The sequence below is a fragment of the Apodemus sylvaticus genome, chromosome 10 (assembly GCF_947179515.1).
Source record: "Apodemus sylvaticus chromosome 10, mApoSyl1.1, whole genome shotgun sequence".
NCBI classification, from domain to species: domain Eukaryota; kingdom Metazoa; phylum Chordata; class Mammalia; order Rodentia; family Muridae; genus Apodemus; species Apodemus sylvaticus.
The window spans coordinates 58,631,243-58,648,926 of record NC_067481.1 but is presented as its reverse complement, the minus strand read 5'-3'; the positions used below and the strand labels follow the sequence as shown (position 1 = coordinate 58,648,926).

The 17,684-nt window shown below is 42.9% G+C and overlaps 1 protein-coding gene across 1 annotated transcript in view; it reads right to left on the bottom strand.

The window, feature by feature from the left end:
- Dnah9 (dynein axonemal heavy chain 9) overlaps window positions 1-17,684 on the bottom strand; it is a 347,292-nt gene that overhangs the window by 24,348 nt on the left and 305,260 nt on the right. Inside the window, exons 61-63 of the mRNA XM_052195119.1 lie at window positions 17,213-17,361; window positions 6,425-6,552; window positions 1,991-2,218 (exon numbers count right to left, since the gene is read on the bottom strand). Of these exons, the coding sequence (XP_052051079.1) occupies window positions 1,991-2,218; window positions 6,425-6,552; window positions 17,213-17,361 (505 nt within the window). The remainder of the gene's footprint in view (window positions 1-1,990; window positions 2,219-6,424; window positions 6,553-17,212; window positions 17,362-17,684) is intronic.

Here is a 17,684-nt window from a genome sequence, read left to right as displayed (position 1 = left end):
ATGCCATGCAAAGCAATGTACAGGTCTGTTGCCTAGGCAATGGCTGCCATCTACCCAGAATTCCATAGCCCACCTTTACCTGTAATTATGTCACCACCACTATATAACTGAGCAGCGCTCCTTTCCTCTCTCTCTTTCTTTCTCTTCCCACTTCCTTTCCCGCCGGCTACCCGCCCCCCCCCCCCCCCTTCTTAAATAAAGTCCACGTGGAGCTATTTGGTCTAGCGTGCCTCGTTGCGGTTCACGGTTCCACCGCAGCCCGCGGCCCGGCGCCCGGGGTGCGCACGTGTGTCCCGGCCAGCAGCAGCAGCCACAGAAATCAACGCAGAAACCAACAGCCAACAGCCGCAGAAACCAACAGTGGGCAGGGAAAGTCAAGCTAAGATAATTCAACATCTCCTATAGTGTCCTTCACTGTCAGATGACATTAGGTATTGGGGCTAGGCAGGAGAGGATGTGGAAAAGGCTTTGCTTCTCAGACCTTTGCGGAAATTTCCCCTTCAGACCATGTGACTTCCATGCTGTGAGTATAACATGGGGTCAGTAAAGTCTTTTGAGACTCTGCTATTGCTTCTACCATATTGTAAATTAAACCAGGCCCAAAGGGCTAGTACTACTAATGGTTAATATGGGCTAGCTGGGGACCTACTGTATGGCATGACCCACTTAAAGTTCCTGGATTTGACACCCCTGTAAGCATTTCTGGAAAACAGAGACTTACTGGGGACATCAGAGAGAAGATGGTCCCTTGGCCCTGCCTTCCTGTGTTTCCCGTCCCAAGGGAGAGGCAATGAGAAATGATTCCTTCCCGAGAAGATAGGCAAGGCCTGAGCTGCAGACACTGCACAGAGGGGTTCAGCTACCATCATGGGCTTGGCTTTGGAGTTTTAAAAATTAACCTTTCTGGTTAGCAAATGAAATAATGACACTTTCATGTGCATAAATCATTGTAGTCTTCTCATATTCTCCTGTTCCACTGCCTTCACCTGGGCCTCTCTGCCCTCTTCACAGACCCCTGCCCTTCCTCTGCTTTCATGTCATACACAGATATACACAGACACACACGTATGTGCATACATGCACAGGTACACATAGGTATGCACAACACACACACACATTGCAGACAGAAAACATGCATTATTTTGCCTTTATTCTTCTATTATCCTCTCTTGCTCTCCCCATTTCTTTCCCTTTCACCACTGCCTTCCCTTCCTCTCAGTCTGTCTTCTACTTTTATGTCATACATATATGACATATGTATCTATTATTATTATTATTATTATTATTACTATTATTATTATATTTTCCTCCTGGACTAGGCTTTAAATAAATCCTTCTCAGCTCAAGTCTTAGATTACAAGTAATGGGAGTCGTGGAAATGTTCCTGAGCCCTGTGCCTTTATATTCTGATTCTCTCTAGAACACAGTGTTCTCCATGTGAACCTTGTTTTCTGGAGCAGGACCTGGAGATTAGCATTTTCATCAAGTCCATGGGCACCACTCCCAACCCAGAGGCCATACTTTATTACTGGAACATTTGCATACAGCCCAAGCCCAGCTTCCTACTACCCAACAACAAGACTTTGGTCCCTTTGATGCATGGCTAGCCAGTGATAGTAGCTAAATGAGGGCATCCTCCTCCTACTTGAAGAGAGAAAAGGGAGGGTGCTTAGCCAATAAGTGTGTGTTTTCGGATCAGTTAGGAGCATAACAACATTTCCTTTTTCATTTTGAAATATTAGTTAATGGACTTGCATGAATTTTCCCCTTCTTGCTAAAGAAAGGCCCTACTCTAAACTCCTTGAGATACAGCTAGAAACTGAGAGCTGGGTAATACTGAGTGGGCACTGGGTAGCAGTCAGTGCCAGAGGGTGCACGTTTGCCCACATCAGTCAATGCTGAGGGTAGCTGCTGGTACACTCTTCTCCCATGATTTCAATTGGCCCCTTGTGGGCTGGGTGCTCCTCACCCCTCCCTTCCCAGGCAGTACCTGAGTGAAATTGTCCAGGGCCTTGTGTAAGTTGGCATGCATGCCTGTGGGAGGCTCATTGGTGATCTTAATGGAGTTCTCCAGAATGCCCTGGGGAATGATGTGGCCCTCCGGAGAGGGTGCAGGCTCAGCGCTGATGAACACCCTGAAGTCTGGGTGACTTTCCTTGCTGAGCTCCTCCAGTTTCTTCTCCAGGGTACTGAGCCACTTGGCTACCAGGTGGATGTTCTGTGGGGAAAGAAAGACCCCCAAGTAGACATGTGCTTCTTATATCTATTAGCAGTAAACAGTTATCAGGTGGGCAGCTAGAGGGGACACCATGCCTTTCATCATCTTCATTTTCTGGATAATTTTAAATTTTTATATATAATTACACCATTTCCCCTTCCCTTTCCTCCTTCAAATCCCTCCCACACTGCTCCCCCCACTCTCTCTAAAATTCAGTCTTTCCCTATGATTATTGTTCTTACACACACATATACATATATCTATACAAATGCATAAATATAGCCTGCTGAGTCTTTTTAGTGTTGTTTGTGTGTATATGATTTCAAGGCTGATCACTTGCTACTGGAGGCTTGTCCCTGGAGAAAATTATTTCTCTCTCAGCAGTGCTCAGTTACCTACAGTTTTTTTTGTTTGTTTGTTTGTTTGTTTAGGGTTGTTAGCATGACCATTGGAGTTGCCATTGTTTGGATTTAGCTTTCACTACTTTTTTTTTAAATTGCAATAAATTAGATGCAGTGTAATACTTAACCACCTTTGCCTGTACAGTTATTGATTTTGGCGGTGCTAGGGATTGGACTTAGGTCTCATGCATACCAGGCAAGTACTTTCTTATTTAGCTGTGCCCTTGACCTATAACAGACACTTTACAGCATTCAGTAGAGTTAGACTGCCAGGTAACTCATAGCCTTTAGTGGCATAGAAAGAGTTAGGGATACCCAGTAATGGTGACCCCCCTCAGCATCATGCAATTCAACTCTGCCCTTTGATAAGCATAAATCTAGCATTCGTGTTCTCAGACTCAGCTGCATGTGAATTCCCTGAAGGATGGTTTAAAGCACAGATTGCTGGACTCTCCTTGTAGCTTCTGATTTGACAGCTAGAGTAGAGGCTGGCTGTTGTATTTCCAGGAACCTCCCAGATGGTACCTTACTGTGGTTACATGGACTATACTTTGAGTTTAAAACAATATTATAGTTTTTAAAAGTCTAATTCTCTACTGCCTGGATTAGTTGAACCCCTGAGAACTAGAAGGGACCAACATGGCTGCAGTACCTTGGAGCAGAATCTCAGGCCCCATTCAGACTTACTGAGTCATCACATTTTAATGGGACCTGCTAGTACAGTGTCTACATGTTCAAGTTTGAAAGGCAAAGATTCATACTCTCTCTACCAAGCTTTCTGCTTACCAAACCATTCTTCTAATTGTCGTCAAAATTATCTCCCTAAGACACAGGGAGATACTGCTGTCAGTGGCCCACAAAAGTCCCTACTCTCATCAGTGTGCTTCTCTGTCTAGCCTTCATGCCTGTCTTTTGGTCCCAAATATGATACCTATCTTTTTTTTTTTTTTTTTTTTTTTTATCGAGAGACTTAGTTCTTCGCACTCATTTGGAGACGGCACCTTTCATTTAATAAGTAGGTCCCGTGAATTCATGGCAATATATTTCATTATGATGAACAGATAAGACTCCTCAATCAATATTTGAGCAAGTAGGCTTGTAAAGCCTTAAATACACAGATCAACACTGAGCACAGTACAAGGACCACAGTAATCTGGCCTCTGCTGCTTTCACTCCTATAGAAAGAGAAGTTAACAATTCATGCTTGCCACACTTCACAGTTGCCGCAAAGACCCATAGGCAATGAATTTGAAAGGGCTCTTTATACTGGAAACTGCTATGTGAGGGTTAGTAGCAGATGCTGAAATGAAAACTTGTTAAGGAGTTCATTTAGAATCACACGATTGAAGCAGAGTTCAGTGGGCTTTCTGGAGAGCCTTGGTAATACAAGCAAGCCAGCAGTGCATGATTCTGGAGGCGCTACAGAGCTGTAAGTCCCCATAGAAGAGGGCAGAGCAGGGTAGGGCTGGGAGGAAGACCACAGGAACACTGGGGGGGGGGGGGGCGGGGCAGGTTGCTCAAGGATCCCTGGGACTTCAAGATCTGGGGAAACTCAACTCACAGCTATCAGCCAGGAAGAGTAGAGACCTCCTGAGCCTTGGTTGGGTCCTCAGGTCCTAGAAATCCAGTGCTTCTGGCAAAAATTACTGGCAGTTCTTGGTTGCAACCTTAAGCAGCTTTCCCCGGGGTAATGTGAGATGGAAAAGTTCTTAGATCCAGGGGAGAAGCAGCGACTGGAGCAAGAGTTCAGTGTCTCAAGCTCTCAGAAGCACCCCTTCACTGATGCTGAACTCTTCTTGAAAGGGTTAATACTGTTCCATGTACACATTTTGAAAGAAGAATTATTTCACTGTTATTTTTCCCTTTTCTAGGAACTTTTTGGGAAGGGACGTTGAGACAGGCTCTCACTATATAGCCTGTGTTTGCCTGGAACCTGATAGATAGCCCAAGTTGGCCTCAAACTCAAGATCCTCCTGCCTTTCCCTCCTTCCTGTTGGTGTTGCATGCGAGTGCCGCCACGCTCAGCAACACCAGGTAAATATTAAAACTAGAATGTTCAGGAGTCTCAATAAGATATAAGTTTTGAGGGGCCCTTCTCTCCCACTCCCACTCTGAAGTTCAGACATGTTGTGTGTAGTCAATACCCACAATTCTTTACTCCAGAGGAAAAGGGGAGTCTTGAGATAGCTCGGTCTTATCTAGAGAAGCCATTTCCCTTGGGGTTGCTCTGTCACCAAGGATTAAAGAGGGGATTTGGGCTCAGACTCAGAGCTTAGAAACCACATCAATACATGATGTGGGGGTACCAGGTAGCCAGTGGGGACCAAGGAAGGAGACTGAGGAACATTGTTGGAGGCAGAATCACAGTTTCAGAAATGGACTCTGACCACCATACTGGGAGGCTGGGTTCCTTTCAGTCTCCAGTGGCCAAGAGCAGCTCTCATGGCAGAGGAATCTGTAGATTTGGGGACTGTATCTCCCAGCACATGGAGGAAGCAGAGACTCCAGCTGTTGTTGCTGTTTCTCCTGGGATTCCTGCTGCTCCCGAAAAAGGAGTTTCAGGCAATGGCAGATCTTTCAGCTGCCGGGCTCCCCATAAATAAAAGTATAATTAAGGAGAAGTCAGTAGCAAGATGTGGGGGAGTGAGTAATCAGGGGATTGATGAAGCTCTTGGTAATGAAGTCAGGATGGGTGGATGACTTGCTTTTGCAGCTAGTCTTTCTTTAGTTTCCTCATTAATTCTGTCACCCAACAGGCTTGTAAAAACGCATATGATATGCTTTAATCAAATGTACCATCCCTATTACTCTCTGGTTACTCTCCCACACCCAATAGGCTTTCAAAAATGATTTTATTTGTGTGTGTGTGGGGTGGGGGCAGAGTATATGTATTCATAGCGTGTGAGCCACGTGTGTGTGTGTGTGTGTGTGTGTGTGTGTGTGTGTGTGTGAGGGGGAGAGAATATGTACTCATATTGTGTGAGCCACCTGACATAGGAAGTAAGAATAGAGCTCTGGCCCACTGACTGAACAGCAAGCACTCTTAACCACTTAATCATCTCTCTACCTCCTCCCCAGAGGTTTTTGTTGAACAGTTTGAGGCAGTGATCTCAAGGTAAAGGTAAATAAGAAACATCATTTTCTCTAAGGAAATTTGGCAAGAACATATCCGAACAAATCAGTTCCAATAGGACTGACTGCAGAGTGCTTTAAGAGAAAAGAATAAGAAGCCAGTTGTCCTGACTCAGCTATAGTTTCTACATAAGCTGCACAGGCATTGGTAGAAGAGTGAATGGCGGATTCTCCCCCTCACTCTCCTTTCATGGAATCACAGCAGTAGGGTTCCTCATTTCCAGTCGCCGGCAGGAGCTCCCAGGGGAGAGGCTAAGTTTTAGTCTTATGGGTAGGTGACTCAGAACATACAAACACAGTAGGAAAGTACCACAGAGGATAAACCATCATGGCCTTCATGGAAGAGATCAGCAGTTGAAGGTGTCCAGCTGCTGTGGCCTTTAATCAAATGCTAATTTATTGACTGTGTAATCAGAGTGGAAACTATTTCCTTTTTTGCATGGAATTCAGAACTGTTTGGAGACAATGATGGAGTGGGTGTGGGGATGAGTTAGTGGAGGAGGTCATGGGAAGAAGATGTGAGACTGAGGAGGGTTAGAGCGGAGTAGGAAGTCAAGGAATGGAGGGACAGGTGGGTAAGAAGCAGGGGACTTGGGAAGCCCACAGACTCTGGGATGCAGCCTGGAGAGGCAGGACGGCAAGACTGATCCAGACCTGGGCAGAGGGACTGTACCTGCAGAATCACCCAGTGACCTTTCTTTGCAGCCAAGTCCAGCGCAGCCTCAGCAACTACCTCTTGTCCTTGCCCTAGGGACACGTTGTGGAAGTTCCGATTGTTGAATGTATATCCGAGTTTCTTTCCTAAAATAAGCATGGAATTTAGTATCATTTCTTGAGTCTAATCATCTGAGCTGCTATTCCTAACAACTGCCCCTATTTGTCATCCCTCAAACTGAGGTATGCTTGGACCCACACTCAAGAATATTTTTCTCCCATCAGAGGAGACTAAATCTTTCAGATGCGCAATCCCAGAGAAAAGGAAACACTTGTCCACATCCTAATCACCCTACCCCTGCTTCTTCAGCTAGGCCTCAACAGTGATTTTGGATTGTTGATGTTCCCTTGCATGGTCCCTACTTGGTGACTGAGCATTGGCCCTCTACCTACAAAATGCTGATTTAAAAAAAAGGTAAAGGGTAGTCATGTGGGTATGGTCTCTTCTGGGTCTCTTTGTCTTCTGAGTCTATCCAGTCTTTTGTTGTGACTTCTCAGGAAGGCGTGAGCAGCATTTAGTCAGTCCGGGTTGCTCCTTTCTCAGCCTCCTCCTTCACTGTTCACAACCTACGGGAAGCTTCGTGCCATTCTTTCCATATAAGAGTGTGGAGAGAAGAAAGACACAGAACTTTCCAATAGGGTTGGTGTGAATGTTACACTGTGCTATTAGTGTAAAAAAACAAGATACAACAATAATAACAATCACAAAATATCATAGACACGCCACAGAGGCAAAGACAATGCCATGAAGTTGCTCTTCAAGCCCAAGAAAATAGAACCTAAAAAAAAATGACCTTAATATAGAGGATCAATTCTCTTTATGCATTAGCTGTTAGCACAACCCAATAAAGTTTGGGAAAGGTATATGTCATTCTTTATATAAAAGAATCATAAAACTGTGTAATATTGTGAAGAAATCATTGAACATTTTTTTCTGGGAAGGCAAAATATATGGGAGAGAAGATAAGTTTAAAAAGAGAAAAGTAATATGAGTCTGTATAAAAAATTTACTTTCAGAAGAACTAAAATTACAGATATAACTTGATAACACATGTGAGAAAATTTTGAAAAGAAACCAGTAAGTATTGGATATTTCTTTTAAATACTAAAACGTCTGTGTGCCCTTCTTCAACCTTATACAAGTAGGATGATGACTTTTTATATTGAGAAATAGTTATCATAGATTAGACTGAGATGAACCCAAGAAATACCTTTATTAAACTCGATAAATCCTAGCTGGCAGGCATTTGATGTAAGCTTTAGAGCCGAGGAGATAAGCAACTAACTGCCGAGCAAACACCAGGATAACAGGGGTGGGGATTATTAGATGGCTTCTGTGACGTTTTGCTCACAAAGGAGCCTATTTATTTCCTTTATTTTCTGGAGAAGGATATAGGGAAAGAGGTGCTTAATAAAGATTAGTTGGAAAACTACAGACTGGAGGGGTCGTGGTGAAGCAAAGCCTCCCCCTGGAGAGCCAGCTTGGATCAATCTGCATTAATCCAGGCTGACAAGAAAGAAATGGATCTTGTAAATGGTAGGAAGGGGGACAATTGATGGGGCTCTGTTTACTCAGGACTCAGCTGACTATGACTCTATCAGACATGAGCCTTGTGCTGTGTGCAAGGTGAACTTGTGGAGTCCTTTTATTTGCAGCCGTGAGGCTCACAAATAATGTGGAGGACATTAGCAGGTTCCCCAAGGTATCATTGTGCATTTGGGGTTCACACTCACACTGCTTTGTGGTATGACTTCCGTGCTCTTGCCTTACTGTGTGTGACCCATTTTCCTATTTTTGACCTGTCTGACTCTCTAGATGGCCTTGTCACCTCAAATACTACGGACCCCACTGAGCTCCCCCTAGGGTACAGCATCTCCCTCCTGTCTCTGTGAGCATCCCACAGTTCCAGCCGCATACTCTTTTTATTATTTTTAAAGATTTATTCATTTATTATATGTAAGTACACTGTAGCTGTCTTCAGACATTCCAGAAGAGGGAGTCAGATCTTGTTATGAATGGTTGTGAGCCACCATGTGGTTTCTGGGATTTGAACTCAGGACCTTCAGAAGAGCAGTCAGTGCTCTTAACCACTGAGCCATCTCTCCAGCCCCCAGCTGTAAGAGTGCACCACGTACTGATGATGTTCTGAGACAGGGGAATGCTTTCCTACAATTTTCTTGCTACTTGCTACGTGTGCTTTTTGGCTATTAATTTTCATGTTCTGTGCTTCTTCCCAGTTCCCTGGTGAGACTGACTTTTATGAGGGGCTTGACCTGGTCCATGTTCCATTGTTGACATCAATGCCATTATTCACAAGTTGGCTGACATGTGCCTTTGTGCCTTCTTGTTTTCTTCAACCTTAGAGAACTTACCTTGCCACCATTGCTCTACCTCTCCCCAGGGCTGCACCCATCACTGAGAACTGTTACATGGCTCAGCTGTTATCCCCTCACCCTGACTCCTGGCCTGAGACATGGTTTCTCTGTGTAGCCTGGTCTATCCTGGAACTTACTCTGTAGATTAGGCTGACCTCAACTCACAGAAATCTCCCTGCCTCTGCTAGGAATAAAGGTGTGGTCACTATGCTTATGTGGCCTCAAGACTATCACAGCTGACTCCCAGGTTCACTCTCATTTCCTCTCCATTCTACTTCAATCAAATGTCCAGGTTACTGGGTTACTTCATTTTTTTTCTAATCTTTACCTTTACCATTTGACTAAGTTTGATATAGACCCAATGATGTTAAATTTGAACCACGATTTTATGAAATCTTCATCTCCATTTCTTCCTTCTATGTCTTCCTCTTGGGACCTTTAGACACTTTAGTGCTATGTTGAGCCCAAACATTAGTAAAAGAGGAAGTCAAATAATGCCTTTAGTGAATTGGTACTACAAGGTCACGACCCTCAGCCTCAAAGCGATTGGGAAAGCTTTTCATGTATTCTGATGATAACCATGTCAGCCCTCTCTCTGTTTTTAAGCCTCCTTCCTGTTGTCAGCCAAATACTCCACCTTTTCCTATGCCTTCTGTGGAAAGAACCCCTTCCATTGTTAGCCATTGTATTTCCTCTTGTAATTCTCCCCCCTTAATAGAAGAGGCACCCCTTTCTGCCCATCAGTTTGTTCTTTACTGTCTTTTTGTATCTCCAGCTTTTCCCACTCTTTACCTCTTGCTCTCTGATACATGGACTCATGAGTTCTCTTGCAATCACAAAACCCATACTCCATCTGTCCTCACACTGCCCCCTAGAGATTAGTCTAGCTCACACTTCACTGCCCCAACAGAAAGAGAATAGGGCTAGGAACATGGAGGAGAGACCTACTGATAATCTGGTTGCAAAGGGAGAAACTTTCATCGTTGAGCTTGTCTTGTGACAGCCTATCCCTAATTAATGTAAACTTTCCATTCAGAACACACAAGAGGTCATGGGAGAAGCCAAAGGTGAGACAGACAGGTACTTTCTGCTCACAAAATAGAAGCAGCTGTACTCATTTTCTCAAAGCCAAGTACTCAGACAGAGAAAAGGGATCTAGCAAGATCATGCTATGGATGTGTGAGAGAAAGACCAGAGAAGAGGCCTATGTGAGGATGAAGATGAAGCTGGCTTTGAAAGACATGACAGGAGGCAAAGCGAGGAGCACAGCGCACCACCTCAGAGAACAGAAGCTGCATCTCCGGCACTATTGTGTTGTTCAACACCTGCTTCGCTTTTAACTTTTCAAAGTCTTTTCACATCAGAGATTTCATTTTATCTTCACAGTTACCTGAGGGGCTGGGGAAGGCATGTTGGGTGATAGAAAAACAAGGGGGAAAAATAAAAAATAATTGTGCAACGAAAGTGGTGAGAAAAGGGAGAGGGGGCCAGCAAAACCAAAGCGCTGTCTGTTCAGGGATTAATCCCAGTACACAAGGAGAGGCGGCCACAGTGGGGGTGGCTGAGTTCATGTTCAAAGAGAGGCCAAGAAGTGTGCATCCAAGTTCTCTCCTCCTCCTAGTCCTGTCCCCATCCTGCTATTTGTCCTCTTATTCCTCTATCATCCTCCTCGACCCTCCCCTCCTCCTCCCCTTCCCTCCTCCTCCCCTTCCCTCCTCCTCCCCTTCCCTCCTCCTCCCCTTCCCTCCCTCCTCCTCCCCTTCCCTCCTCCTCCCCTTTCCCTCCTCCTCCCCTTCCCTCCTCTTCTCTTTGCCTCGTCCTCCCTTTGCCTCCTCCTCCCTTTCCTCCTCCCCTTCCCTCCTCCTCCTTCTGCCCCCTCCTCCTCATCTTCGATTCTCCTAGTCTTGTCTCCGTCCTGTGCCACAGTGTTCAGGATGAGACATTAGGGAAGAATCTGAGATGAGCAAAGTCCTAGAGAAGTGAAGGGTCCTAGCCAGGGACAGGAGGTAAGCTAAAGATTGCGTTAGCTTAACTAAAGACCATCACTCTGTTAGGGACAAGAGCACATGCATTTCAGCAGAGGAGTGGATGAAGACAAGAAAAACAAATCTTTAGTCATGCTTTCCGGCTTTAGAAAGCCTGCCCAGATAACCACTGCCATTAAAACAAAGGAGAAAAGCAATGAGTGAGTTAAGCTCAGCTTCCTAGGTGCGTGAGGGGATACTAATATTTTAAGAGTCTAAGCAGAAGGAGATGATGAACTACCTGCTACACATATGCCAAAATGAAGCAAAGAGAGAGTACTTACTATACTGGGACTAAGGGTGATTGCAGAAAACCACTTGGGTCCGCTCTGTGGGTTCCAAATGAGAAACGTGACTCATCAGGCAAAACTGGTTAGAGTCAAGAAATGGGAAATATGTAGTCTCCCAGAATCTATGTCTAAATGGGCAAATTAGGAAATAAATCAAACCACCAAGAGGTCAGGGAGGAAGGTAAGAAGAGAGAGGGCACAGGTATATAAGTGGTCTCCTGTTGATGACCAGCAATCTGCTCTAGAAGTATGCAATCGAATGAAGCCAAGGGCAAGGCTGAGGCAGGGACAGACAGTGTAGATCAGGGCAGGGTCAGTCTGCCTGAGATGACAGGAAGCTTCAGGTAACGTGGTGGAATAGTTGGAAGTCAATTGGCTAGGAACAAAATTGCTCACAAACAGAGAATATGAAAGCTTTCAAAGGGAGAGTGGTGAATGAAAATGAGGAAACTGAATGTATTCATCTGAGAGCAACAAAGCCTGGCTAGATAGAAGGAACATATGCTCTTTAAATGTGGGAGAGTGGATAGAAGGAGCACAGCCTCCGTAAACATGGGAACATAGAAGAAACATGTAAACACATGAAAGAGAGGAATACCATCGTTATGATTCTATGGTTATGATGAATGCATTATGGTTTTTAAGATTAATATATTTATTATATGTCAGTACACTGTAACTGTCTTCAGACACACCAGAAGAGGGTATCAGATCCCATTACGGATGGTTGTGACCCACTATGTGGTTGTGGGGATTTGAACTCAGAACCTTCCGAAGAGCAGTCAGTGTTCTTAATCGCTGAGTCATCTCCCCAGTCCACTTTATGATATTCATCCATTGATATATTTAACAAATATTTACTGAGTACGTTCTCTGTGCTAGTCACACTGAGAGACCCTGGTAAGATGAGGACCAAGATGATAATGGTTTCTGACCTCAAGGATCTTAGCCACAGGCAGGCATGCAAACGTACAATCCAACAATGAAAGAATGGTTAACTTAAGATGGTATTAAGTGCTGTGGCACAAATACGCCGAGTGCCATGAGGAGATGTAATGGGAAACCAAGTGCTCATGCAGTGATGAGGTCCAGCTGATCTTTGCAGGATGAGTAAATACTGTGCTGTTGAGAACACTTCAGATGAAAGGAGCCATTTGTTGAAATGTCCAAATTATGGCCAGGAATCAAAAAGAGTGAGTCTGGTGCAGGTAAGATCCAAGGCTGGACAGAGGCCAGGCCCTGCAGGCTGCATCAATCATGTGAAGGGTATTTGTCTTAACTTTAGGATGATGGGAGTCCACTAAAGCTTTAGGGAGCATGATGTTACAGGATTTGAGATTTAGCAAGGGAACTCTGGTCACAGAGGAGCAAAGGATTCAGGGGGAGGAGGGCAGATAAAAGTCAGGAGGTAATCTTGTTAATCCAGGTAAGAGATTGTAGCTATTCAGCAGAATCCAAACAAAAATCAAGACAGTTTGATAGGTGATTTGATAGGGCAGGGGAAAGGCTGTTCAAAAGGACTCCTTTTTGGTAACTAATGGTGGCATTTACTAAAAGCAAAAGAAAGCTAAAGAAAGGTGTGACCCTTCCTTGAACAGATATGCCGGAAGCTGTGAAGGTGAGTGAAAGGGTCCACAGGGAAACATGGCTCACGGAACAGACCACAAAGCAGGCGATCTCAGTGCCCCTAGGGCATCGAAATGGGTCCCTAACAGAGAAACCTGACATATGCTCACTCACAAGCAAAATTGGCTTCTAGAGCACAACAGAGCCATGGAGCCAAAGTTCTCAGTAGAAATCATTTTGTACCCAGAAAAATTATCTAACAAATCTGGGGTTAAACAAGGGTCCAGAAATTTTATTTCTTAGAATTCTTTTCTGACGAAGTGGACTAGCAAAATGAAGATGGAAAAGATGGAAAATAGGAAATAAGTGCTCTCTCTCTCTCTCTCTCTCTGTGTGTGTGTTTGTGTCTAAAACTATGTATCTATATCTATAACTATCTATATGTAGTTTCTTACTTATTCCATGTATTGAAAGATATTCTCTTTTTTAATTCTAGAAGGCATTCTTACTAGAGTTATTACCATCCTATTACAATATCAATCAATTTTATACAATTTATATAAATACACATATTTATATGATTAAAGTAGAAGATCAAGAAAATAAACCCAGGGATACCAGCTTTCTATAAATCTAAAATAGAATTCATTCATATTGTAATGGGTTGCTAATAATTCTAGTAAGAATACCTTCTAGAGTAAAAAGAAAACACCTTTCAATACATAGAATGAGTAAGAAGCTAGTGATAATTATAAATAATATTTATTTCTTTTCTCAAGGGAATTTGCAACTCCAGAAAAAAACTGGAAGCTCTCAAAGAAAATCTTCATTTACATATGAAACAAAGTGGAACTTTACAAGATTTGTACTTTTGGTAAAACAGTTCTTCTAAGGATAGCTAAAAATCATGACATCGAACCAAAAAGTAGAGAAAGAGGTTGTGCTGGCTAGTTATTTTTCTTTTCTTTTTTCTTTTCTTTTTTATTCAATGTATTCTTTATTTACATTTCAAATGATTTCCCCTTTTCTGGATCCCCCCTCCCTGAAAGTCCCATAAGGCCTCTTCTCTCCCCCTGTTCTCCAATCCACCCCTTTCCACTTCCCTGTCCTAGTATTCCCCTACACTGCTGCACTGAGTGTTTCCAGGACCAGGGGCCTCTCCTTCCTTCTTCTTGGGCATCATTTGATATGTGAATTGTGTCTTGGGTATTCTGAGCTTCTGGGCTAATATCCGCGTATCAGTGAGTGCATGCCATGTGTGTTCTTTTGTGACTGGGTCACCTCACTCAGGATGACATTCTTCAGTTTCACCCACTTGCCTAACAATTTCATGAATTCATTGTTTTTAATAGCTGAGTAGCATTCCATAGTGTAAATATACCACATTTTCTGTATCCATTCCTCCATTGAGGGCCATCTGGGTTCTTTCCAGCTTCTGGGTATTATAAATAGGGCTGCTAGGAACACAGTTATGTTAACTTGATGAAAGCTAGAGTTATTTTGGAAGACAGAACCTCAATTGAGAAAATACCCCTCCCATCAGATTTGCCTACAGAGAAGCCTGTGGTGCATTTTCTTGATTGATGACAGATATGGGTCAGCTTACCCTACAGGAGGTTTTGTCACCCCTGGGCAGCTGGTCCTGGATGGTTTAGGATAGCACATGGAGAAGCAAGGCATGAAAAACAAGCCAGTAAGCAGCATTCCTCCACCGTCGCTGTTTCAGCTCCTACCTCCAGGTTCCTGCTCTGACTGCCTTTGGTGATTAACTGTGATATGGAAGAGCAAGCCAAACAGACCTTTACCTCCCAAAGTTGCTTTTGGTCATGCTGTCCCATCATAGGAATAGAAACCCTAAATAAGTACACCAGTGAGATGACTTAGTGGGCAAAGCCTCCACCCACTCTAAGAGTTGTCCTCTGACTTCTACATACACCAGTGGCCATGTGTCCACTCCTCAATATCATGCTCATGAACTTTGTCCTTTGTCTCAGAGGTGGAGTTTTCTATTGACTAGGATAGGGATATTTATTATTTTCAAGCTTAACCATGAATGCATTAGGTCAGGCACTTATAGAATTAATGATATTAACAGAGGAAAATGAACAGATATTTGGTCTTGATTATGTAAAACTAAGATCACAGCTTCACAGCTGAAACACAGAAGCCTCAGCTTATATAGAGGGAAGTCAACAAGGATTATCTCAAATTTGTAGACTCTAGCATTGCTTTGGGGCTGGGGAGATGGCTTAGGTGATTAAGTGCATGCCATGTAAGTGTGAGGACCTGAGTTCTAGTCCTGGAACCCACATAAGAGAGACAGCTGTGTTGGCACATGCTTGCGATCCTACTGCTGGGACGGCAGAGGAACCCTAGGGCTCACTGGCCACCTAGCCTAGTCTAGTCAGTGAGCTTCAGGCCAGTGACAGGTTGTGTTAGTTTCCTTTCTGTTGTGTGATCGAGACAACCTATAAAAGAATGAGTCTATGGTAGTGGAGTGAAGGCAGGACATTGGCTGAGCGTTCATATCCCAATTCATAAATAGGAGGTAAGGAATATACTAGAAACTGCAGAGAGCACACTAGAAATGGCACACATGTTTTGAAGCTTCAAAGCCTACTCCAGTGACACACCTCCTCCAACTAGGCCACACCTCCAAATCCTTCTTAAATAGTCCTACCAAGTATTCAAACACATGAGCCTGTAGGGGGGCTATTCTCATCCAACACAAAGACATTGTCTCAAAAATTAAGATGGATAGCTCCTGAGAAATGGCACCTGAGGTTGACCTCTGACCTGTACTCACATGCATTTACATTGACACATACCTGTGCATGCACACACACACACACACACACACACACACACAAACCCCTAAATTTTATCCCAGTTAAGATATATATATACATATATATACATATATATATATACATATATATATATGTATATATATGTATATATATATATACAGAACTAAACACTTTAATACATATATCATATATATGGCTATCATGTGAACAAAGGCCTAGAAAGAAACTACTAAAACTCAGAGAGAAATTGAAATGTGGAACAGGCATAAAATGACAAGGGGGGGGGGGCTCAACTTTTAATTTTAGACCTTCCTGTTTAGAATAGCCCAAGTTCAATGGCTACCTTTCCTAAAATTAGGAACAAGATGAAGATACCCAAATTTGACACTTTTATTTAACATCATACTGAAATTCTCATCAGGACAATTAGGGAAGAAAAAGAAAACAAAGAACATTAAGATTTTAAAAGATATTATCTCTACTTGTGGAGGACATAGCCTTATATCTAGAAAATTGTGTGTGTACATGTATATGTGCATATATGTGCATATGTGTGTGTATGTGCATGTATAGAGAATCCAGTATCTAGAAAATCTTAGACATATCAATCATAAGGACAGTAGAACCAACAAATAAGTTTAGCAACTTTTCTAATAGAAGTTCATATATAAAATTTCACTACTAGTGAAAGTAATGATCTAGTGATCAATTTAATTTAAAAATTAAAGTTGAGAAAATAAACTTTATAGGCAGCAGAATAAAGACAAATGCAAGGGATGTATACTACAAACTATGCAACACTGTCAAAATAAACTAAATTTTCAAACTACATGGAAAGATGATCCTTGTCATGTGTTAAAGCACTGCATATTGGTGAGATTTCTACATGTTCTCCGTTTACCTACATAGGTAATCAGCCATTCCTACTGAAATATGAATGTACTTTTCTTTAGTTTTTGTAGAACTTGATAATCTAGTTTTGAAAGTTCTGTGGAAACATAAGAGACTTCAAGAACCTAAAAGAGTTTTAAAGTGAAAAAAAATGTTGGAGGACTCATTTCCTGAACTTAGAATTTTACTATAAGGCTCCAAAGTCAGTATTGCTGTCAGGGTACATAAACACATAGATCAACAAAATAGAATTAATAGTCCCCAAACAAGCTCTTACACTTATGATCAATTTAATTTAAAAATTAAACTATTTCTTGTTATTTCTGTTTATGTACATATCTGTGTGGTCATATCCTAAGTGTGGTACCTGTGGAGGCCAGAATAGCGTTTCAGATCCTCTGAAGTTGGAATTCTAGGTATTTGTGAGCCTTCTGATGTGTTTTTTTCCCCTTTGGATGATCTTAACTTTGACAAGGATTCCAAGACAATCCAACCTTTTCAATAGCTTATCCTGAGACACCGTAGCTACCCACCAAAGGACATAATTGGATACACAAATACTGATTCGACATGAATCACAGGGCTAAACAGAATGACTAAAGAGAAACCCAATCTTCTCTCTGGTACATGACTCTGTGGTTTTGCTTTATTAATTATTCTGGCTTCTGTCTGGCCTGCAAAGATAGTTTTGCACAGTGAACCTTGAATGTAGTTAAGAAAAAGCAATAGACCAAAGGATGAGAGGGCACAGGATAACTGCAAGCTCATCTTCAAACCAACCTCTTCTCACCTTGATTTTCTACATCCTTTAGTGGATCCACCCCTGGAGACAGGATGAAAAACATGGGAGTGGCTGGTCCTGACTCTTCAAATGAGGTTACAAAATCGAGTGCTCTTCCCATCACATATTTGCTTCCTAACTTCTCCTCAACAAAATCTCTGCAGGAGGACATAAGCATGTGCATCAGTCCAATAACATTTGCAAAATGGAAGCTTCTAGAAGTGAAAAGGCATGTGCAAGCTCCTTGGGGAGGCAGTTAAAGAGTTTGGAGTAGCTTCAGATTTGTACCTTGCCAACATTTAATGCCTGTACCAAGAGTTCCAAGCCTTGCATCATAGCCCCAGGCTCTTGACCATTCTCCACCCAGACCATTGCTACTTCCCCCTGTATACCTGGAGCCCCATCACCTCACACTTCTGGAGAATAAGGTCCAACTTCTTTGAATGGTTATAGGCAGCCAAATTTGGCCTATGCCATATCC